Source organism: Glandiceps talaboti, chromosome 15 (assembly GCF_964340395.1).
Source record: "Glandiceps talaboti chromosome 15, keGlaTala1.1, whole genome shotgun sequence".
NCBI lineage: Eukaryota > Metazoa > Hemichordata > Enteropneusta > Spengelidae > Glandiceps > Glandiceps talaboti.
Window position 1 is genome coordinate 4591421 of NC_135563.1, and position 25501 is coordinate 4616921.

At 36.7% G+C, this 25501-nt stretch overlaps 2 protein-coding genes across 2 annotated transcripts; both read right to left on the bottom strand.

Annotated features, from left to right (window-relative positions):
- Positions 1–2044: 2044 nt before the first annotated feature.
- On the bottom strand, positions 2045–8493 carry LOC144446851 (cubilin-like). Its single transcript, XM_078136692.1, has 9 exons — positions 8436–8493; positions 7698–7817; positions 7003–7213; positions 6242–6414; positions 5772–5990; positions 5212–5346; positions 4053–4269; positions 3469–3629; positions 2045–2835 (listed from the first exon to the last, which is right to left on the bottom strand). The coding sequence occupies exons 1-9, from the start codon at positions 8491–8493 to the stop codon at positions 2045–2047; spliced, it is 2085 nt and encodes a 694-aa protein (XP_077992818.1).
- Positions 8494–10345: 1852 nt separating this feature from the next.
- On the bottom strand, positions 10346–23721 carry LOC144446853 (exoskeleton protein RP43-like). The gene is made up of 10 exons (XM_078136694.1): positions 23658–23721; positions 21481–21703; positions 20247–20419; positions 19575–19784; positions 18819–18959; positions 18160–18364; positions 17474–17655; positions 11465–11641; positions 10819–10965; positions 10346–10536 (listed from the first exon to the last, which is right to left on the bottom strand). The coding sequence occupies exons 1-10, from the start codon at positions 23719–23721 to the stop codon at positions 10346–10348; spliced, it is 1713 nt and encodes a 570-aa protein (XP_077992820.1).
- Positions 23722–25501: the final 1780 nt, after the last annotated feature.

A 25501-nucleotide genomic window follows, 5' to 3' on the forward strand; every position in this document is an offset into this window, starting at 1 on the left:
GTATGTATGTATGTATGTATGTATGTATGTATGTATGTATGTATGTATGTATGTATGTATGTATGTATGTATGTATGTATGTATGTATGTATGTATGTATGTATGTATGTATGTATGACAAAATATTCTATTAAGCCATACATAATATCAAACAGTTAGCTTCTGTACATATGACAGGGGTAGATACCTGACTCCAAAAAATTGAAATACCACTAAATTCTTTAATAAATTAAACAAACAATTGTTTTATCTTTAGTTATTGTATAGAAGTCTACACTATTACCCATATACCATGCAAATGTCAGTTCTTGCTCTTAATCTAAGCTTTGTACAGACTCTACAACCTTCACACAACACCACTTTTTTGTTTTTACATGTAAATATTATATAACATGATGGAAAGTGTTCTTATCCAGTGTGTGCCATGCATTTGTAAATTCCTTAATAAACCTGTAAATAAGCTATGTTTATATGATTGAACTACAGCCATACATGTGTACATTGGTATGTGTATGTACATTGAATAAAACATATTTGAAAAAATTACTAATGTTGGAATTTTAGTGCGTTGTTTTTGAGCCAGAGATGTAATACTTTACAACCCTTGACACTGACATAAAACACTCTCTGTATTTATAGCATTCATATCAAGTGTACAAGTATACTCTTTCAATTGGTTTATTTATAAGCGTAGACATACATCACTGAATACCTTTGCGGAGGATGACACAAAAAATGCTATCTTATTTCCATTGTGGTCCTCTCACATCAAATATCACACAAAAAATGAAAAGAACAATGAAATACAATACATATATAACAGACATAATATACTAAAAAGACAAAATCTGACCCAACTACATATGGATGAAAATGAAAGTAGAATGAGGCCAGACTATCAGAAATAAACAAACTTACTTTCTTCTAATTCAGTTAATTTCTCATATATTCTGATAATTTCTCTTTATGTGGCCTTTCTGATGTGGTCAATTTGTAAATCATGTTTTCTTTCTGCTAATGAACAACAGACTGATTACAGTGAATGATGGCCGTCACAACTGTCATTATCTGTAGCTCTCAATGAGATCTAGACAATGTTGTATGGCATATGTTTACACTCTTATTGATCATTGGCTATTTACTTGCTTTGCACTGCTAACATTGTTTACAGATTGATTAAATCGAGACACGCCACACACTGGGCTGATTTGTTAAAGCAACTGAAACTATACATTTATACTTGATATGGATACTATAAATGATTATGGCAAATCATGCAAACGTTTTACTTGAGTATTACGAGTTGTATTCTGTCTTGAAAAATCAAATATTTTGTTCCATCATCATGACAACAGATATCGTAGTCTGAACAACTTGATTATTCAATATGGGTTTGCTCATGTATTCATTTTGATTCATCTTACATGAAAGAGTAAAGTGAGCGAGCCATTAGTCTTCAAGGTACACTGTGACGGGGCGGGGCGCCCTCACATATCAGTCAACGGTGAGGGCGGAAAACACGACGTATCTTACAGTCTAGATTACAGCTACAATGATGTAGGCTTGATGTTTCACTCTTGCAACATGACATTTATTACACACCCTCAGACAACTTCTAATGTAAAAGAACTAATTACATAGACGCCCCTGCATAGTGGTGATGTGGAAGTAGTCAGGTTTAAATGTTGATTATCAGTTAGAATTAAACAATTGCAGCCATTAAAATCATCAAGTCCATATGTGAGAATAGCCATGCTTATCAGTGTTCAATGTAATTGGGTAAAGGATCCTGCTGTGCTTATTGTGTCGCTGTTATTGTTATTCTAGAGTTGAAATATGTCTACCTTTGTGTCAAAAACGTAATGTCCTATGAGTGAAACACCAAGCCTACATCATTTTAGCTATATTTGTATCAGTTTATATCTAGTTGCCTTGGCAAACAAAGCTATGATGTATAAAATATGAACTTATGTTCAAATGTACTTTAGCAAAAATCAGATTATTCTTGGTGTTTCCCCTCATCAAAGTTCCGCCAGTTCACTACTTAATTCACGTGTTCACAGACACGATTCTTGATAGCATAGTCGGCTTTAACAGTTCTCCAGAACCATCCATACTTTCCTCGTCTTGGGCACACCACACTATTACCATTAGGCCAGGAGTTGTAGCTAGCAACTATACCTATCATGTACCATTTACCATTGTAATATTTGGCCAAAGGTCCGCTGCCGTGTCCATAGCAACGGTTGCCACCATCATTCTCATCAAGGTATCCTGCACATAGGTAGTCTTTGTCAGCACTAAAGTAATCATTCCTTGTTGCAACACATTCACTGTATTTCACAAGCCTTAGTGGTATGCGCTGCAGAATCTGGTGATTCGTGGTGTTTTCGTAGTCTCTGCCCCAACCAAAGGTGTACGCTAGCGTCCCAGCCTTTGCACGAATTTTTGTCAACACTTCATGTGTAGGTAAACATAGAGGACGAATGAAGGAGTTAAATTCGACAGCTCTGTCTAATCGCAACAGGTAAAGTGAACTATAGAGAGTCTGGTAACCAAAATAGTGTTTGTCAGTCACATTGAATGTCACTTCATAATCTTCTGTGGTGTTTGTAAATGTCTTGCCAAGCTTGACGTAAAGGGGTTTATTGGAATATAACGGCCAAAGACATTGGGTAGTTATCATGACAAAGATGTTATTTAGAAGGGTACCGCTACAGAATTCACCACTTTCAGTATATACGATTGCCATCCAAGGACCAGCTCCAGGGACAACATCATAGTTGTTATCTGTTGCTGTGGGAACGCCGTCTTGTACATCAACAATACCACAACCTGCAAGCCAAATAGTTTACCATTTAATGTATCAGAGGGAATTAAAATTGGCTCTGGTACTGTCATGAAGGATCTGGTATTTTTCTTAAAGGCTAGGTTCTCACAATAGGTGAAAAATAAATAATTATGTGTTTCCGATTACATGGCCTAAGAGAATAGGGAATTTATATTATTTTTGTCTTTTTTAATTGTTTTTGATTTTGCTTCAACTCAAAACCAAACGGTGTGTCGGTCAGAATACCCCTTCTGTGATAGATTGATGAATATGCACAGGGATCACAACAATTATTTTTTTCGCCTTATCAATGAAGCCAAGGATTAAACATTTCTCCCAGTACATACAATAACACACTCAAAAACAGTTTAAGTTGTGCAAAAATCTTTTACTGTATAAGAATTGACATAAGATTTCCTCAAGCTGGCCATATTGTCAAGATCTACATAATTTGTGTTACTTGTCTGTGATTTATTGTATTCAGCATGGTTGTAGGAACGACATTGACTAGACAGAAAGCAATATTTAATGACTGATTTGTTGTTGCCTCCGAGGGACTTCACGCAAACATCCCCACTGTTCCTGTAGGTGGAACAGCGCCACCAAGTGATGAGTATTGAACCTTATAGGATACTAACCTTCGTCATATGAGATACTGAATGTACCAGTTCCACCTCTCACCCCAGACGTGAACTTTACAATGGCCTTCTCACTACTAGATATAAATGATTTGGGTTCATCAAGATCACAAAATCGGTTTTCAACATTTTCATCGTCGTCATCTACTTGAAGAAAATCTCTTCGTTCAAAGGAAACAAAGATATGTTCTATTAGTAAAAGTATTTTCTGTGACTATACCAAGAAGAATATGTGATGACACTTTTTAAGCATTCAAAAGTTACAAGTCTTTATCGCCCCAATATTTTACACCATTCTTAGGCGGAAAAGTGGGCCCTTGTTTTAATAGAGATTTATGCAAAATAACCGTATATTTGGGTGGCGTATCTCCGTTCACCTTGCTATCAGGTTAGGCCTACAAAGCAACCGGGTTTCCCTCACCCTGGGGTTTATCTGATTTAATGTTAAAGTATATAACCCCTGAGCTACATACAATTGCTACCTTGAGAACACTAGTACCTATTCCAATACATCGATATTTGCTAAAACTGTGGTAATAGTGTAAGAGATAAAACGATTTAAAACTTCAACCTTCGTTACTTACGGCGTGCAGTAATTTGCATCCCTTGACGAGGTTGACGACGTTTTATCTGGGTCTAAACTCACAGATGTCACATTCATACGTACAGGTAAACCACAAGTGTTCGTTATAGTCCATCTGCAGCTTTGGTTACCGGGATAGGCAGAATTTAACCATGGACTCTCCAACTGTCCCAAGTCCTTGCTATATAAGTCTCCATCCGGCCATCGACATTGGATTTCTAGGCGAATAAGATCATTGTGAGTGTATATCGTAACTTTATTTCAGCTAAAAATTACACGGAAGTTAAATGGCCAACTTCGAGAATTTTGTAACGTAACGCAATGGTATTCATTTAACAACTTTAAAAAAAACTTTTCATCTTCAATCTTTCATCTTCACAGCGTTCAATAGACACGTAACCGACTTTTAATAACGGTACTAACTCCTAGCATTTGTCAGTCTAATGGTGTCAAATTTAAATTATTTTCAACTGGGTAGTCCGCCATGTAGTGGTTGGTAATTCCAACGAAACAGTGACATTAATTCGTCTGTCACAGCTTCTTGAGAAAAAGCTTAAAATAAACATACCAGCATTTATCATAGAGAACGGGGGAAAAGTTATCTTCCGTCCATATCAGGATTCGTGATTTGGTAATTTGTAATTTGCGTGATTCGTATATGGCCAATTTTGCTTCCCCCTCGACCTCTCCCTTTCCCCCTCACATACGAATATCACGGATTTGAAAGTATAGAATATTGAGTACAAAGTGATACATGTCTTATCATCAGTTGTAAGTCCAGGTGTAAAACAACAATATCGTGAACTATATGAAACACATGAACACAGCAATGTGAGCTTCTCGCTATTCTTCGAGAATACACGTACGTATACTTCATCTTTTCTACATGCATACTGTGCCATGTACAACGAGGGTCAAAACGTATACAACTAAAACATGATGACGTAAAATAACACAACTAAAACATGACGTAAAGATCAGAACACAACTAAACATGATGACCTGAAGAACACAAATACAAACATAATGACGTAAAGAACATAGTTACAGACATGATGACGTAAAGAACACAGATACTGACATGATGACGTGAAGAATTCAACTAAAACATCATGACGTAAAGAACACAACTACACACTTGGTGACGTAAGAATACGTACCTTCTTCCTGGTAGGTAATATTGAAGATTTTATGATTGTTATTAATTTCACGAGACACATGGACAATAAAGATATGCCCAGTTGGTAAAGTTACAGATGGAGCCAAAGTGTTGTCATGGTAACGAGCTACATGATCTATAACGAATACATACAAAACTTTTGTTTTGATCAAGTATACGAACTAGAACGTGCGATAGAATACATCTCAATGATTTCAGGGTCGATACATACTGTGTTTACCACAAGTAACGATGTCTTTTGCTTTGGATTTCGGGTCCGGTTGAATAAAAGAATCAGCCGGCTAACGTCAGAATATTACCTTTGTGGGACCATTTTTCTAGTCAACTACCCTACCCCCCCCTCCCACGCCACCCGTAATGTCTAAAAACCAATGGCTAAATTGAGAATGGGGTGTATGGCGAGTATTGCTCTTTACTCTTTTAAAGCCATGTTAGATGTCAACTACCTAGAAAACTCAGTACGCAAATCACAAAAATATACTAAACTTCTTTTGAAACAAAACAGCTGCTCCAGAATGATATCACAACATAATACATTACCTTTGTTCTTACCGACCAGGATATCAATATAATTAACTTGAAATAGATAGGAATAGGTCGACCAAGTGATATCCCGTGATGTGACAATGCCTAAACTTGTGAAATTCAAGGTCATGGCAGTGTTTTCAGACCCCTTGATTTCCATTGTGCATCCAGGTTTCATAATACGTTGCATGGACGTTATAACGCCACTTGGACCATCGAATACTCGGTAACATTCTAAAATGCAAAATAAAACAGCAATATTTCAGACATTTTCATGATACTGAATATTAAACTAAAAAAAACAAGTCGTTCAAATACCTGTAACATCAGTTTGCCGTTTTATGTCTTCCTTTAGCATGTTTAGACTACAGTATTTCATCAACAATACTGCCGTGACAATTTTCGGAAACTATCGCTTTTGACGCTTATACATACGATAATACTCAAAATAACGTTTTCCCTGTTAGATTATAATAAACACTTACTTGCTTCGTACTTCAAAATAAACCCTTTATCTTGTACTTCGTGATCTGATTTGAATTTTATGGCCAGTGCTTTACTTTGGGATACTATCGTATCTGGAACCCGGCTTCCACAATAGGTTCCTATCAAAGGCGAATCCAAAGTGTGTCCATCATGAACCTCCACAAAGTCGTTTCTAGAAATAACACATTTTAGGACATTACTGTGGGGACCATCTAAACAAAAAATTAAAATTACAATTTTCTACAGATTCAGATAAAGTTCGTAGAGTACCCTTTATTCCAAAACTTATAGTTAATCGCTCTTATGGCTTTGACTCCAATGACAAGAGAAGTCAATTAAACTGAAACAAAACGTCATCAGACTGAGCGTACAAAAATCTTTCTAACATTGCTAAATTATGTCGTCTGGCTTGTAACATTAATCTTATTAATACACAACAATATTGCAACGTATTTTTTGTATGAAAAAGTAATCCGCAGGTGATAACCTGTTTCAGGCTTATTGTCTTCTGTTAAAACTTATGGTTCACCCGTTTCTGCATATTACCCTATTTTCCTTACAATTATTTAATGAGCTGGAAAGAAACTTCAAGTTCGTCGAATCACTAAATATTTTCACTTTTTCCGTAAAATACTAACATTTCGACTCAACTTCCATACGTAGAAGACCTCAACTTGAATCAAACAACGCTGACTAGATATACCTGTATGTCTTCACGAGAAAACGTCTGCCCCAATACCACACAGAAAATAATCCTTACCTACAGTGCCCGTCAGTGGATTCATCTTCAAGATGAAATTCATCGAAATTCAGGACAATGAATAAAGCTGGATCCTCTGTAACCAGGTACCAGACACATTCCTGGTTGCTAGGATACGAATTTGGATAATTTGGTGAAACGATCTCTCCTTGGTCTTCCTTGTACGTGACGTAATTTGGCACGCCGCAACTATAGACTTCCTCTAACGGTTCTGAGATATAATACCGGTTGGAAGAATACAGTAGTTGTCAACAGCAATTATAAATAAAAGTCCCCTTGCAATGGATGTAACTCGCTTTAGAGGTGTTACTAATTCATTACCTGAGGTAATATAAAGGTTTCTTACCGAGCTTTGACTTAATGCTTAATAATAATATATAGAGAACATTACAACAGACACTCGAAGTTCCTAATAACGTTGTATTTATTATATATGATATCATATTGTATTGTATTGTATTGTATTGTATTGTATTGTATTGTATTGTATTGGGTTGTATTGTATCATATCATATCGGAAGGTATCGGGCATACTGTACTGTACTGCATCGCATAGCATTTTACTGTTCTGTATCGTATCGTATCTTAATGGATGTATTGTACTTTACTACATTGCATCGCATCGTATTGTATTACCATGCACCTTATTGCATTGCATTGTATTATATTGTATTACCGTATACTGTCCTACCTACCCGTTGTATACTCCATCGACAAATGGATAGGGATGGAAGCAGTAACAACTCTTATCAACACTTGATTACTCGTTGACCTTAGAACAGGTACTGTATTTCTACCATATGTTCCTAGATGTTCTAGAAACAAAGTGATACGGACCCTAGTTACTATGTATATCAAGCATATAGTATCTATGCATCACCGCTTACCACCTCTCTTATACATGTTATGGTTGTGCCGGGTTTGTTATTATTCACAGGTGACTCGCAAACCACGGCCTGCTTTACGGCACCGTTCATAACGCGCCATCCCACTTTCGTCACTACCCTTATCACTTTCGTAGTAAGGCGGAATAAATAACAGCTCTGGTTTGCGAGCGTGAGGTGACTGCAAGTGAAGTTAATTTCATCATAAATAATTTAACGTGTTGTAAATAGGTTGTCAATTGCGTTCTCATTTTCGAATTTGATGAGCTCGCCTTGTTGACAAACAAAAAAGAGAGTGCTCTTTACCGTTTTCACGATTATTTACACAATGGACATCAATCGAGGGTACAAAGTGTATTCAATGACTACTAGACAGACAGTTCAACTATCATGTAAAGGTTTAGTTTGTACAATGGCCGTATGTAAAAAGTCGTGAATCGGATACTTTTTACAACAGATTATAAATTTGGAGGATTCCGAAAAAGTTATGAAAAAAATGTCATTCCAGTTATGGCTACAATAGTATTTTGTTCTAAATTCATTATATACCTTCTGTCCCAGTATCTGTTATTTCGACGTATCCACGATTCTGCCACTCCTCAATCATGGTAAGAGTTTTAAATCTTAAGACGATTCGTCTGTCTTGGGAGACGGTAACGTTGTACATACATCCTCGGTAACGTAGCCCGTCAATATTGCGGAAAGCCATATACCATGAGTCTCCGATATCCTCGGGTGTTTGGATTGTACCAACGTTTGAGCCAATCATATTGAATTCACAAGCTATAAGTTGTGTTTAGTGTAAGAAGAATAAAAAAAGCGTTCTATGTTTGTCTTTGTTTTTCTCATCTTTAAAGCAGAAACCAAGGTCATCAATACTTTACTTGACTTAATGCGTTGCGACAAGCAGTGAGAAAACGTCACTTCCTGTACTAGTTAGTTGTAACTTGGTTATCAGTACAACCAACGATATACTCAATGGAAATTTTTGAGTTACCAATAATCAGACGCTGTACATGTTACTTAGAGGACTATTTAATCCATAGGTAGTACAGTAATGAGTTGATATTGTGATTTGTTGGGGGGGGGGGGGCACTGAATTTTGGGTGCGGACCTAAAATCAGTTTGATTGGATTTATTTCAGCGTATTACTAGTATATGTACAACTACAAATAAGTTTTACCCACAGGTGATTGTACTCTTCTGTCTGTATGACATTAAGTCCTTATATCTAGCAAAAGAGTTTCAAAAACATTCCATTTGAAGCTAGTGCAGCATGGTAGATTGTCTCTACTTCCGACCCAGAAAACAAATGATAAGTACAGTGTATATTACATACACACACAATTACATTGTGGTGACATTATATCATAATTATGGTAAAATCATTTTGGGGTTTACTTCTTTACTAAAATGCACACATTTTGATTTTTAGAACACTTATTTAAACGAAAATCAAAACGATTGAGTGACAATAACACTTGCGCAAGATATGATAGTGCAGCAGAAATAAATAAGAATTTTAAAATATTGACAAACCAGAGCGATATAACGCTGTAAAGTTTCCATTCTGACCGGTCCTACTTGGAACGAATCTAATGTATATTACGTCATTTGTAAACTTCTGTGGTTGATAGTGTCCGCAAAAACGATCCATCAATGGTGAGGTGATATTTGGCCCCTGTCTTACTTCCACAAACTCGCCACTGTAACCAAAGCATTTATTAAGGCGTAAAAAAATTGTAGGTCCGATTACATTAAATTTTAGAACTGGTGGGGTAGGTAGATTTTTTGTTTCATTTTAAATTTTTTTTTTTTCATATGTGAGTGTCTAGTTCAGGTAGTTACGTTTTCCGCTGTTTTCCATATGGTCTCTGTGTTATTGGTTCCTTCTCATCAAATGTACAGCCATTACAGATTGGAAGAATAGTTTTATATTGTTTTTTTAAGTTGATGTCAGTTTCCGCATCCACTATTTCTGACGAGACTTCACGATTTTCGCAATTTTATTTTTTTTTCTCGTATACGTAAAAAAAGTTTAGGGTCTGCGTGAAAAAGTAGGCGGTGTCGGGTAACTGGAACCAAACAACTTTTTTTATTAGGCCTAAGCATTCTTTCTCCATGAATTCTTTTCAATAGCAACATTGTAAATAAAATATTACAAATTTCACAAAAAGAGTGGGCAAACTTGACGAATCAATACTTTCTCAGAAGCAGTACAGGGCACATACATACATGCCATTACTGGGAAAGACATACAGAGACAAACATGGCACACAATACACGCCCGCTCACGCACGCTCGCACACGCACACGCACGCACGCAGACAGACAGACACAGACAGACAGACAGACAGACAGACAGACAGACATATAGACAGACAGACAGACAGACAGACACATACACACAAAGGTAGATTCTACATGTAGTAGTTTGTAACAAATCAACATTAGTCCTATTAATCTTTGTGTTGTAATTCGTACCTGCAATCCTTGGTTTCACTGAGCTGTACTTGTTGAAATTCAACAATTACATTGACCCCCCTATAGGGATATATTACCCATTCACGTATCATATTTCCATCATTTGGTACAGTCAAGTATCTGTCGTCATAGTCATGAGCACTGAGTATTTGTTTGTTAGTGACTTCTGAAAATAAGATAAGAATTAGTTTGTTTGTGTTCACAATTACTAACATTGCAATCATTCAGTTAATACCAAATGGATAATTTATGCAAAAAGATTCTATAATGTCAGTACCCCCGGAAGCAAAACGGAAGTAAGAGAACAGCGCCCTCTCTGGCCTGTGTATTCATCTTTATATGACCATGTTTTATCATTTATGCTCCCTACCTTTTCGCTTTGATAGAAGTTACGTACAAGAATTGTGACGTTTCCGTTATCCATAACAATTTTGCAACCATTACTTACGCACTGCTTGATAAGTTGCATGGAGTCCACGGAGACCATGATGTCTTCCTTCATATGTCAGATCAAGTTTAAAGTATAGTCTGGCGGTGTTTGACATAGCAAGGACTGGGTGGCTGTATTTACTATAAAATCTTGCAATCCGTACGTCTGTAAAACAGATGAAAAATGAAGTTTATTTGATCACAGGGACAAATCTTTCGAGAAGATTAGAATTGTTTCTCGTCAGCGCGCGTCGGTATTTTTTTTCCTGTTTGTCCAGCCCATGCAGTCTGCAGATCCGGGGAAACACAAAAATAACTCTCCTTACTTCAGTGAAGACAACTGCAGAGCCAATCACGAACAAGCAAATTACATCTGACCCCAAATACACACTCTAAAGTTCTAAATGAAAAGAACAGTAGCTGCCATAAATAGTAGATTGAGGGACAGGGTTGTGGAGAAAAAAAAAATCGCGTCGTCGCACCACTTTAGACAAAATGTCCTGACCAGAAACAATTCTTTTTTTCCTTAATCAAATTCGAAATTCTCTGATGTTTCATCTACATGTGGGTATTGCATTCATCGTTACGAAGAGAGTAGACCGAACGTTACCCAGCAAAATTTGTTCTACATGTGTGGAAAACTTTGTCGACTTGCTAGTGCTCACCTCCATCGAACCCTTCAAAGAGTATCACACTTCCGTAGATATCTGTTGATGTTAAGCTGAACACAGGAAACTCAAAGTAGATTCTATGATTTTCAGGTACCTGTATGAAATACATCGCTTTGCCGCCACTTGGTTCGATTATATTGCCATATCTTGAGTTCAGATATTTAAGAGGTCCTAAACGAAAAAAATCTAATGTGTGTAAAATTGCCATATTTTGTTATACAAATGAATGAATATACGCTCACTGGATGCTTTCAAATCACCCGTCATGTATAAGAATTGTGCACTCAATATTCTAATAATTTACTACCTCCGTAAATGAGAGTTGGACAAGGGTTATATTGTCACCTCGGTTTGTCTGAATGTCTGTTATGTTGGCAAAATCTCCGGTAAAAAATCAGTGACGGATGTTGATCATCGGGCGAAACCTTGTTGAAATATTGGCTATGAATTGCCCGTGAATTCATTCGATTTGGGGAGAGCTCATCCCGGATCTCAATTAATGTCATGGTGCACATACATGACAACGAAAAGTGTAATTATTTAAAACACATATTTAAGCAGTCAGTAGTTTAATTAAATCGTATTTTTAATTAAGTTGTTTTGTTTAATTAGTTTTTAAGAATAGAACAACTGGAAGGTAATCAATTAAATTGCCGTTATTAATTAAGATGTAGTTTAATTAGTTCATAAGAACAAAATGTGAAAGGAATACTTAATTAAATAGCATTTAATTAATATAGAAATATAATCAATTCATAAGATCAAAATTGGATGGACTGAAAACTTGAAGTTAATTGAATTGCAGTTAAATCGACGCTTTTTAATTTAAAAGGAAAAAAGATGTTCATGGAATGCTCGGTATTTAATGAAATTGTACTTCTAAAAGTAAATGAATAAATAAATAAAATAAATAAATAAATAAATATACAAATAAATAAATAAATAAATAAATAAATAAATGCTATATCATTCATTATAATAGAATGGAATGCCCGTGGCCAAGGATTTAACCATAACAGCTATCATTTTCTCTGATTGTTAAATTAAATTTGTAAATGTACGAACACATAGTGGATTTGTAATGAAATCAACGGTTGGTCTTTCATATGAACAAATTATGGATGGAAACATCAACATAACAAATATAAATAATCATCAAATGTAGCACCACACACCACACACACCGCACACACACACACACACACACACACACACACGCACACGCACGTACGCATGCACACACGCATGCCCCCCCACACATAGACGCACGCACGCGCGCACATACACATACATACATACATACATACATACATACATACATACATACATACATACATACACACATACACACATACATACATACATACATACATACATACATACACACATTATCAACAGTGAAATGTATAAATATCCATCATGTATCTTGCCACACAACTTGTAATCTGCGTCATCTCGGTAGTGCTGATAGATGATGTATGGATGATGAAGACACAGATACCAAGCACAACACATAGTAGTCATGAAAGACCTTGGCATGAACATACAGTCTCCATCCTTGCAGAAAACCTATGACGTGTTCGGTTGCCTGATTGACAATGTATTGTAGTGCTTTTTATTTCACTGTTGTTTTTGACATTAAATGGGTTCACTCCAAGTTAAAGATGTATCAAGTTTGGACTCTTCTTTATGTATCTATATGTATGCCTGTGTGTGTGTGTATGTGTATGTGTATGTGTGTGTGTGTGTGTGTGTGTGTGTGTGTGTGTGTGTGTGTGTGTGTTCGTGCGCGCATGAGACGTCAATAACTATCACATGTCAGTTGTCAATCAATCAATCATCATCCAATGAGAATTGTGTAATTATGATTTTGACGAAGTTTGATTGATTGAGGTAGCACCATATATATTTGTAGTAACCAATGCAATAAACCATGGGAAAATAGGAACAATTTGAGCATGTGGAGGAAATGGTTATTTTTCTCATTTATTTTTTTGGAGGGAATTAACCATAGCACATAGCTTCTGTTGAAATTAAATTGCAGTAACGATATATGTGTTGCAGCACATACATATACATCCATCCATTCATCCATCCATCCATCCATCCATCCATCCATCCATCGTGTTGCTATCTTTTTGTAGAAAGAACAGAATCCGCGAAATCTCGCGTTGATGTAAAGCATCTACCAAAACGTCACCAGTGACAACGTTCGATTGTGACGTTCCATATACGTGTAAGCGATGTATTGTTTATCTGCTATCGCTTGGCGTGCAGTACTTTGGTCTTCAAAATATCATCTGTACTCTGACAAAATGAAGCTTGCACCTATAGTTCGGATGGTGAAGTTTTGCATATATATTATGTACTTATTCGTGATTACGCTACCTCCGTTTGAATTATGCTTCTTTCTTGTAGATGAATTGATTTACTACAGCAAGTGTTTCATGAAATATATGATGAAGGGTCGGCCGTTTCCAGTTGTCAGCTTTCCCACAATCTGGATTCCATATTTCTTGACAAAATGGAACTGGAGCCAACTTGAGATTATGCCATGGATTGCGACCTGTGTTACTTCAAGTAATGGAATAGGTACAGAGATTTGGAGAAATGTCTACTCCGGAGACCTTGACAAGTTGCCCAGAGCGTTTATTAGATGTGTGTTCGTCTGCTTGTTGTTGATCAACAGTGTTCCCAGATGGACAAAGTCAAAACTTTCTCCTTGTAAGATCAGACTGTTCTTTGTCGATGTTATCAACAGTGAAATATATAAATGTCCATCATGTATCTTGCCACATCAACTTGTGATCTGCGTCATCTCGGTAGTGCTGATAGATGATGTATTGATGATGAAGACACAGATACCAAGCACAACACACAGTAGTCATGAAAGACCTTGGCATGAACATACAGTCTCCATCCTTGCAGAAAACCGATGACATGCTCGGTTGCCTGATTGACAATGTATTGTAGTGCTTGTAATTCTTTTTATTTCACTGTTGTTTTTGACATTAAATGGGTTCACTCCAAGTTAAAGATGTATCAAGTTTAGACTCTTCTTTAATGTATCTATATGTATGTATGCCTGTGTGTGTGTGTGTGTGTGTGTGTGTGTGTGTGTGTGTGTTCTCGCGCGCATGAGACGTCAATAACTATCACATATCAGTTGTCCAACAATTATCATCCAATGAGAATTGTGTAATTATGATTTTGACAAAGTTTGATTGACGTAGCACCATATATACTTGTAGTAATCAATTCCATAAACCATGGGAAAATAGGAACAGTTTGAGCCTTATTTTTTCCTCATTTATTTTTTGGAGGGAATTAACCATAGCACATAGCTTCTGTTGAAATTAAATTGTAGTAACGATATGCATGTGTGTGTTGCAGCACATACATATCCATCCATCCATCCATCCATCCATCCATCCATCCATCGTGTTGCTATCGTGTTGTAGAAAGAACAGAATCCGCGAAATCTCGCGTTGATGTAAAACATCTACCAAAACGTCACCAGTGACAACGTTCGATTGTGACGTTCCATATATTACATGTAAGCGGTGTATTGTTTATCGCTTGGCGTCCAGCACTTTGGTCTTCAAAATATCATCTGTACTCTGACAAAATGAAGCTTGCACATATAGTTCGGATGGTGAAGTTTTGCATATATATTATGTACTTATTCGTGATTACGCTACCTCCGTTTGAATTATGCTTCTTTCTTGTAGATGAATTGATTTACTACAGCAAGTGTTTCATGAAATATATGATGAAGGGTCGGCCATTCCCAGTTATCAACTTTCCAACAATCTGGATTCCACATTTCTTGACAAAATGGAACTGGAGCCGACTTGAGATTATGCCATGGATTGCGACCTGTGTTACTTCGAGTAATGGAATAGGTACAGAGATTTGGAGAAATGTCTACTCCCCGGAAACCTTGACGAGTTGCCCAGAGCGTTTATTAGAAGGTGGGTTCGTATACCCGTTGTTGGTCAACAGTGTTCCCGGATGGACAAAGTCAACACTTTCTCCTTGTAAGATCAGACTGTTCTTTGTCGATGTTATCAACAGTGAAATGTATAAATGTCCATCATGTATCTTGCCACACCAACTTGTGATCTGCGTCATCTCGGTAGTGCTGATAGATGATGTATGGATGATGAAGACACATACCAAGCACAACACATAGTAGTCATCAAGGACCACGGCATGAACGTACAGTCTCCATCCTTGCAGAAAACCGATGACATGCTCGGTTGCCTGATTGGCAATGTATTGTAGTGCTTGTAATTCTTTATATTTCACTGTTGTTTTTGACATTAAATGGGTTCACTCCAAGTTAAAGATGTATCAAGTTTGGACTCTTCTTTAATGTATCTATATGTATGCCTGTGTGTGTGTGTGTGTGTGTGTGTGTGTGTGTGTGTGTGTGTGTGTTCGCGCGCGCATGAGACGTCAATAACTATCACATGTCAGTTGTCAATCAATTATCATTCAATGAGAATTGTGTAATTAAGATTTTGACGAAGTTTGATTGACGTAGCACCATATATATTTGTAGTAATCAATGCCATAAACCATGGGGAAAATAGGTACAATTTGAGCCTGTGGAGGAAATGATTATTTTTCTCATTTATTTTTTGGAGGGAATTAACCATGATAGCACATAGCTTCTGTTGAAATTAAATTGTAGTAACGATATACATGTATATGTACTGTTGCAGCACATACATATACATCCATCCATCCATCCATCCATCCATCCATCGTATTGCTATCGTGTTGTAGAAAGAACAGAATCCGCGAAATCTCGCGTTGATGTAAAACATCTACCAAGACGTCACCAGTTACAACGTTCGATTGTGACGTTCCATATACGTGTAAGCGATGTATTGTTTATCGCTTGGCGTCCAGCACTTTGGTCTTCAAAATATCATCTGTACTCTGACAAAATGAAGCTTGCACATATAGTTCGGATGGTGAAGTTTTGCATATATATTATGTACTTATTCGTGATTACGCTACCTCCGTTTGAATTATTCTTCTTTCTTGTAGATGAATTGATTTACTACAGCAAGTGTTTCATGAAATATATGATGAAGGGTCGGCCATTTCCAGTTATCAACTTTCCAACAATCTGGATTCCACATTTCTTGACAAAATGGAACTGGAGCCGACTTGAGATTATGCCATGGATTGCGACCTGTGTTACTTCGAGTAATGGAATAGGTACAGAGATTTGGAGAAATGTCTACTCCCCGGAAACCTTGACGAGTTGCCCAGAGCGTTTATTAGAAGGTGGGTTCGTATACCCGTTGTTGGTCAACAGTGTTCCCGGATGGACAAAGTCAACACTTTCTCCTTGTAAGATCAGACTGTTCTTTGTCGATGTTATCAACAGTGAAATGTATAAATGTCCATCATGTATCTTGCCACACCAACTTGTGATCTGCGTCATCTCGGTAGTGCTGATAGATGATGTATGGATGATGAAGACACATACCAAGCACAACACATAGTAGTCATCAAGGACCACGGCATGAACGTACAGTCTCCATCCTTGCTAGAAAACCGATGACAGAGGTGTTCGGTTGCCCGATTAACAATATGTTGTAGTGCTTGTGTGTAATTCTTTTTATTTCACTGTTGTTTTTGACATTAAATGGGTTCACTCCAAGTTAAAGATGTATCAAGTTTAGACCCTTCTTTAATGTATCTATATGCATGCATGCATGCGCGCGCGCGCGCGTGTGTATACGCGTTCGCTTGCGTGCTTTCGTGTGTTTACACACACACACACACACACACACACACACACACACACACACACACACACACAGTATTCATATCATTAATCACATGCTTGCTGCCCCTTGTTGTCCACTATGGTTTACGACATTGTTGAGATATTAGTTAGAGCTAATAGGTCTTTTAGAGAACAATTATTTTCAACAATTACACTTACAACAGATTTCCAAGAAAGTTGACAAACTATACCTTCATTGTATTGTATAACAAAGCCTTTGTGCCTGTCAACATTGCTTCCACTTTTAAACTTGATTAAAATTTGTCTTCCATCCGATATGATCAGAGGCGGCGGAGAAGTCCCACAGATACGACCGTAACTATGACTACTTTCTGTTAGACTTGCACCTTCAAACACTTCTATGTAATCTTCACTGCAAGACAAGATTTGTTTCATCTAGTTAGTATATGCATTGTTTCTCCATAAACTTTTACAACTCAATGCATGCAACACACTGATTATAGACGTGGTTGCAATACTCAGTACACAAACTATTATCTGAGTACTTTGTAGTCAACTCCTACTGTGGACTTTCAATAATAGAATATTGATATTACAATTATCTTGCACCACACAGGCCAACTCCGTACATCGATGTATGTTTTTATCAATCCACACTGTCATTGGTGCAAATATTAAGCATACATAGAGACATACATAGATACATAGATATACACACCCATACACACATACATACATACATACATACACACATACATACATACATACATACATACATACAGACAGACAGACAGACAGACACAGATACAGACATACACAGACACAGACATACATGTACGTACAGGTCAAAGCACACACACACACACACACACACACACACACACACACACACACACATAAATACACACTAACGTACCTACACCCTTCAGTGTCTGGTAGATCGAAGTCAGAGAAAGTGACCATAATGGGATATCCGCGTGAACTGACCAGCCATGTGCATTCTAGGTTTGCAGAGTAAACATTCGGGTATCCTGGGCTAGACACGTTACCAAGTTTATTGTTGTACCAGTCGTAGTAATGACCACCACGATTCTCAGCAAAGACGGTGAAATCACACGCGTCTAATGTTGAAATGTAAGAAAACATTCAGCGAAATGTGTCTTTTACTAACCATGTTGATAACATTGAATTGAAGTTGGAAAAAGTTATTAATTTAGAATATAATATAATATAATATAACTGAATCACTTGTTCGTTTATATTTTTTAAATTCGCTTGTAAGTTTACAACTTATATCAATAATCAAGGTGTTTTAAAAGACTGTTAGTTTATCGGCGGACTTGTAATTTGCTGCTTAGTAGATTGTAAGATACGTCGTGTCGCTCCGCCCTCACCGGTCTGAAAGTGGTTGACCTATGTGTGAGGGCGCCCTGTCAGGAGTACCTTATAGACTGTTGCTAGGTGTGATAGGTGCGATAGTTTCGCAGTTAGAGAATACAAAGTTGTCCACATTCCAAAAATACTAGAAGTCACCATGGTAACAATTTGTCATGGTCAGTAGATAGTTGTCTTTACCTATAGCATAATAGAACACTCGGAAACCTTTCACTTTTTGTCGAAAGTATGATGTCGTCTGAAAGGATACCAGAAGTTGATTCCCTTTAGAGATAATATCTGGAGCATAGTTGCCACAGTAACGAGTGATGACTGCTGCATCTGAATTTGAATAAAGTTTAGGTTCAGAAGAAATGATCTTGGGACGGTGTTTTTTTTAACAAACTTTCACGTTATCGTAAAATACATCAGTGTGAATAGGCAACGAACCAGACAAATCACATTAATGGAACTGTAACAAGAGAACAGGCTGAAGAATAACAGTATTCAATAAACTCGTTGCAACTTGCAAACATTCCTACAGTGACTGTAACACATAACAACAACAACAACAACAACAACAACAACAACAACAACAGCAGCAACAACAACAACCCTCAATGCCAGTGATGGTACTTATTGCAAGAAAGAACACCAAACTTCTGAATAATTTCTTACACGAGGTGCTCAAGCAAAGCTAGTGTAGTCCTTCGTTCAAAAATTGTATTTACTTGGTTCTTGTTCCTTCGTTTCATTTTGTGTATTTCGAAAACTAACATCATACCTGCGACAAAGCTATCAAATAGTCCCACAACTAATTTGTTTGAGATTTCAGATTTTTACTTCAACAGCACAACAGAAGAATTATGGACCCTTCGTCTACATTTATTTTGTACTGATAACTGGTAGATATAATAATTCAATCAGTAATATTTATGATCGAGATTTATCACCTACCATCATCTGACATTCCCTCCCGCACAACGACTGTGTTCTGATAGGGGTGACAGTACGGAGAATGTAGATCGAACACATCGAATTTCAAACGTATACGGTAGCCCACAGGGACCTCAATACGCCATTCACACTTCAGATCATTGGGGTAAGTATTTGGGTAATTAGGAGATTTAAATTCCCCTTCCAGGCCTGACATATAGTGATAACAATCTAAAAGAAAAAAAATGTAAATCATTTCTTGCAAAGATACTGCCCCAGTATTCGTACAATACAATTGATACATGTGCTAACACTGATTGAAGGTGAAGCTGATGACCCCTTCGTGTTCAGTAAAACAATGTACAGATCTATAGCCTTGTTCGGTTAAAGCTTAAACTATTTACGTCCGACTATGTCCAGTGGAAATAATTTGCAGGACACTGTGACAAGAAGCATTTCAAACAAACAAACAAACAAACAAACACATACATATACACGACAACAAAGAAAGAAAGAAAGAAAGAAAGAAAGAAAGAAACAAACAAACTGAATACTCAATTAGTGCTCTACCAGTTGCCTGACATGACTCAACCTATTTTAGTAGCTCTAATAATAATGTTATAATACAACTTCAGTATGAAACAAAAGTAACCGACATATATCAGACTACACTCCTCATAAAATGACAATTACCTCCAAGAATATATCGAGCTTTGAATCCTTTTTGGAGATGCTCTTTGTTAATACTCAGCTTCAGATATATTGCACCGGTTCGACTGATCGTCTTTGGAATGTCCACCCCGCAATATCGCCCTCTTAGTCTCGATCTTTCTTTGCCACCTTCTCTGATCTCCAAGTAACCGTCGCTGTAAAGAAAATGTTGAAGAAACCAAATGACACAAAAGCGTCAGATTTCTCGTTGATAATGATATAATTCTGGGGCTGGAACCGTTTGAACTACATCTTCAAAGAATGCCAATGCGCTTCAGGCAGTTTATGTATCGGTAGTGAATCTTTTTGACTCAAATGCGAGAGAGCAAAAGTGGGCAAGAATATAATTGAACTGTAAAAAGACAGACGAGAAGTAGCAATATTATACTTTATAGATGTCGACATTTCTTCGACCAAGTTTGTCCTAAAGTGAGAAATAATATCATCGAGGTGGTTAAGGTAAGGACGCCCTCACTGTTTCAAGGCACTGGAGAAGGATGCTAGGAGTGTATAGGATGTGCTGCCTCGTTACCTTGTTTAGTCGCGTAAGTGTCTATCTACATTGTTCCTAGCATCCTTCTCCAGCCGAGTCTAGTACCACCTCGGTGTCAGTAGCAAGCCCTCACTGGAGAGACTACTACCACTGGTACTGTGGTGGCACTTGCCGTTCCTCACTGGAAAGGCTGGTGCCACCACCCACGACTCGATACCCCGGGCCACGATATTTCCCAACAAATAAATCACACAAAACTCTTCCAATGCTTCCATTTTACCTGAAAACACCAAATGGAAACCTATTACTTAATACAACCACTCAAAAAAGTCTCCGTAGCGGCTGTGTCACAAGTTTCAGCGTTAAAAAAATTGTGCGTACGCATGACACTGGTACATGCCCTAACGAATGACCTGCACGAGAAATGAAATAATTGGTTTGCATTTGGTGTTTTAAGGTAGAATGGAAGCGTTTGAGGAGCTCTGTGTGATTTATTTCCTGGAAAATGTCCGAGAAATATCGTGGGTCGTGGCACCGCAGTTGTACTAGGCACTTCGTTTTTTATAAGCATAATGTTTTTGCCATTCGTATGTTATTATAAGACAACTTTTCTGGAAGGCCGACGGTACGAAACATCACGATTTCTAGGCATCGGAAAAAAAGTTCAATTCTTTAAGTCATCAATATCAATAATGAAAAAAAAAAAAATCAGCTTCTCCAAACCTGCAATCCACGCTGTCTTTTAATTCAAAGTATTCAAACACGATGTTTGCAGTTTGTTCTCTTGGAGGTCGAAAGACCCAGGTACATTCTAAGTTTCCAGATACGTCATCTGTAGGATAATTCGACCAACTTGGAATATCGGAAGATATAAACGAGCGTTCCCAGGGTCTGCGCCATTCGTGAGCACCTAGACATGGTCCCCAGTTGATTGTGGAACTCACTCCTACAAAAAGTAAAGGTATATACAAACGGGTTCAATGCCATTCAAATCTGGTGTTCAGTTTGGCTAGCTATTCGATTTGATCTTACTACGTAACATTTCTTGCTTGAACTCTCCTTTGTATTTCATGTTACATTTTGGTCTTGATCGTTGACCCATACAATAAAACAATGTCGTTTGTTTTCGAATTTGGCTATGGAAATGATCACCATATATTTGGCAAGCCAACGATTAGTCTCGGGGCTAAATCTGATGGGTTGTTATTCCCATATCGTATTTTGGCTTGAGTTGTCCTTTGTATGACGTCATTCCGAAATGAATTAAACATGAATGTCTACACAGCAATGTCAGTACAGTATTGGCAGTGCATATATTCAAAAGCAACTCAGAGTGAACAGTCTGTTTCAAAGGTCTCGGAAGAAACTAGAATTTTTAAAAAAAAAATCATTAATCGTCTCATGCAGTGTATTATAACTGAATTGTAACAGCAACAAACAGGCCGTGTGTTCACGTCAGATATTCCATCAAATTGAATAAAGAAACGTCCTCTTTTAAAATGTCAAAACTGAGCGGTCGCACACATTGTGGAATGTAAGCACAAACATTTCTCAGACGTGTATAGCAACTTTAGTAACATGATTAGTCCATCATTGGTCTTTGTCGACACATACATATCTAGACCTCATTTGTAACCTTGTATATCAGAGTGTTTCTTTTTAGTTAGACAGGTCGTTGTCGTACCGAATATAAAACTAGTCGGAAGTACACAGTTTAATGTATACAGTTACCAATAAACCTGTATGTATAGTGAAATAAACAGTTAATAAATTGAAGCTACCGTTATAAGTGATATATTCACAATTTTGTAATAGTTAGTTCAGAAACTTGTAATTTTCAATGGTTTATATATATTTTTTGCTGTTAGGCCTAATAGTTACATACAACCATGCATATGTGTAGACACAATGTATATATAATGTACATCGGTTACATGTGAGGAGTCGAAGTGTACTGTCTCATTTTGAAAACTAAACTGACGTACAAAGTTTGTGAGGATTACAATAACTCTATATATGAATTGAGAATAACGGCTTATGAAATTAAGATAACAAATTAGTCGCAAACGATTTTTGTAATCATAATTAATTTGAAAATTTTGTAATTGTGCATTTGCTGGTAAATATGTACACAGTATCTGCAATGTTTATGTATGAATTCCAGCTGATAACTTATCAGGTCAAATCTAGACAAACAAGTCGACGTCTGTGTTTATACAGTTTTCAACGCTATTCTGCAAACTTGATAAACATAAATCCTTACCTGATACAAAGAGTACCACGTTGGAAACCAAATACAGTATATGTATATTGCTCATTTGGGATATTTGGAGAGTTGGCTACTTTGGGCCCGAAAATATAGATCCACTGTACAAAATGTCACGAGATATTGCTGTGAACACGTTGTGGTCAACATAATCTGTCTAACATCTGCTAAGTGTCATGATCCCCTATATATCTACTGGGGGTTGATGGAATATTTATCATATTTATCACACGACCTACACGAGTTATTGATATTATAAGATTGGACAGATATGTAGGAGACGAAAGGTCAAAATACACTGTACTTCATGACGTTATTGGAGAGCCTATAGCTACATTTGATACTGCGTTTTCGTCAGATAGTAATTTGACAGTTATATCAAAATGAACCGCTTTTCTCTGTGCGACCTCCAATATTGTAACAAAAAGATGAGTTGCTTATGCTAGTTCAAAAGCATCATTAAAACGGTATCCAAACGTAGTTTTGCTAACTCCAAATTACCATTTATACGGGGGGGGGGGGGGTTAAGACACATGATTTTATTTTTTAAGGACAGAACCTATCACTTTGTTTATTGCACCATCAATGTTTCAATGAATGAACAAATTCCCACAAGTATTTTATTGTGCCTTACCTGCATTATACTGTATTTCTATCTCTGATTCAATGGAATAGAGATTGACTTTAATGCTGACCATGTTGCTGTTGGAAAGAATTAAACTAGGCCGACTTTCTTGTGGTATACGTACACGACCCGCCACGTCTACCAAAAGAAAAATAGTTAATAAATTACACACATATATATAACATGGATTGCAACTATCTATTTCTCTTTATACATAATCTCTATACAACCTTTTTGTCAACGCGATGTTTTCATTATAATAACGCTGTCTTTATTTCAGCATTTAGACAAATTGCGCCATCTATGGTGATTTACACATAATTTGTCGATATACTCGTTGTAAGTTATGCTCTCAGTCATTGTAAGACGTTCAATGGAAATGATATCGAACGCACATGAACATTTTTTGTACTATTTTGCCAGAAACTCACAATTTAAAGTTTAAACTACTCGTTAAATCGGAAACTGCCTCTAGAGTTAAATTCTTTCCAGCCAATCACCCTTGTTCAGCTTGGTGAAGTTTGAAAAAGTATCATGAGAACCAGGAATAACAAACATAATATTTAAAATTGAGACATGGTTCAATAACACACACACACACATACACACACACACACACACACACACACACACACACACACACACACACACACATATATAAAGAAATGCATATAGAACTTGTAGGTCAGTCCGTATAAATAGATGTAAAATCAGACGTTTCGAATAAAAATTCTTTTTCAAGGTAATATCGGCGATGTATATATATATATATATATATATATATATATATATATATATATATATATATATATATATATATATATATATATATATATATATATATATATATATATATATATATTGCCTTTGTGAAAACACAGCTGATAGTACATACCTCCGATGGCAAATCAAAGACCTCCACAACTAAGGAAGAAGAAGCATGGTATTTACGAACAAAGTTGAACTTGGTGAAATTCAAAGATATCCGATTGCCTTGGTCAACTGTAACATTGTAAAGACATTCCCATTGAAAGTGGCGTTCAACTTCCGGTGTTGGAATTCGAATGATTCCCGTGTTTGTGCCATCAAATAGATACTCACATGCTGTAAGACCAATTTGCTGTTCAAGTCTCCGGGCTATTTTGCATTAGTTAATTGAATAAAAGACACGTTTTTTCTTTTAAAAACAACAACTGCGTTCTTTTATGTGAAATGATAACCTGACAGAGTGAGTGATTGCAAAACCGTCAGGTGACCACCTAAGTCTTTTGGAGATGACTAGTAACTGGGAAAATAAAGCACAGAATTGAGGAAAATATTTCCGTAAAAAACCCCCACTAAAAGTGAATAACAAACTCGAAACATTTGAAGATTATGAAACTTCAAATTCTTGCAAGGGACTGGTGCCAGTCGAGTCTAAATGTTCTAAGCAATTTAGACTTCTAATTAAAGTTCATTGTTGGTAAAAATTAAGACGAGGTAATGACGGATTATGACGTATGTTGAAATAATACAACGTTGTTCACTTATAGCTATTTGTTGTTATTTTTCCTCACTGACAGTCCCGTGTTGCCACAGATTGCCACATACACGGTTTATAACTTTCTATTTTTAATAAACAAGATGAAAAATGTATACTGGATACACTGTCATGTTAACACCAATCTATGATGCTGCTTGCAAAATATACCATCTGTAATTATTCAAATGGTCAATCGTACACAACTATATATATATATATATATATATATATATATATATATATATATATATATATATATATATATATATATATATATATATATATATATATATATATGGGAATATAACGATGTAGAATCTTCTCACCTGAT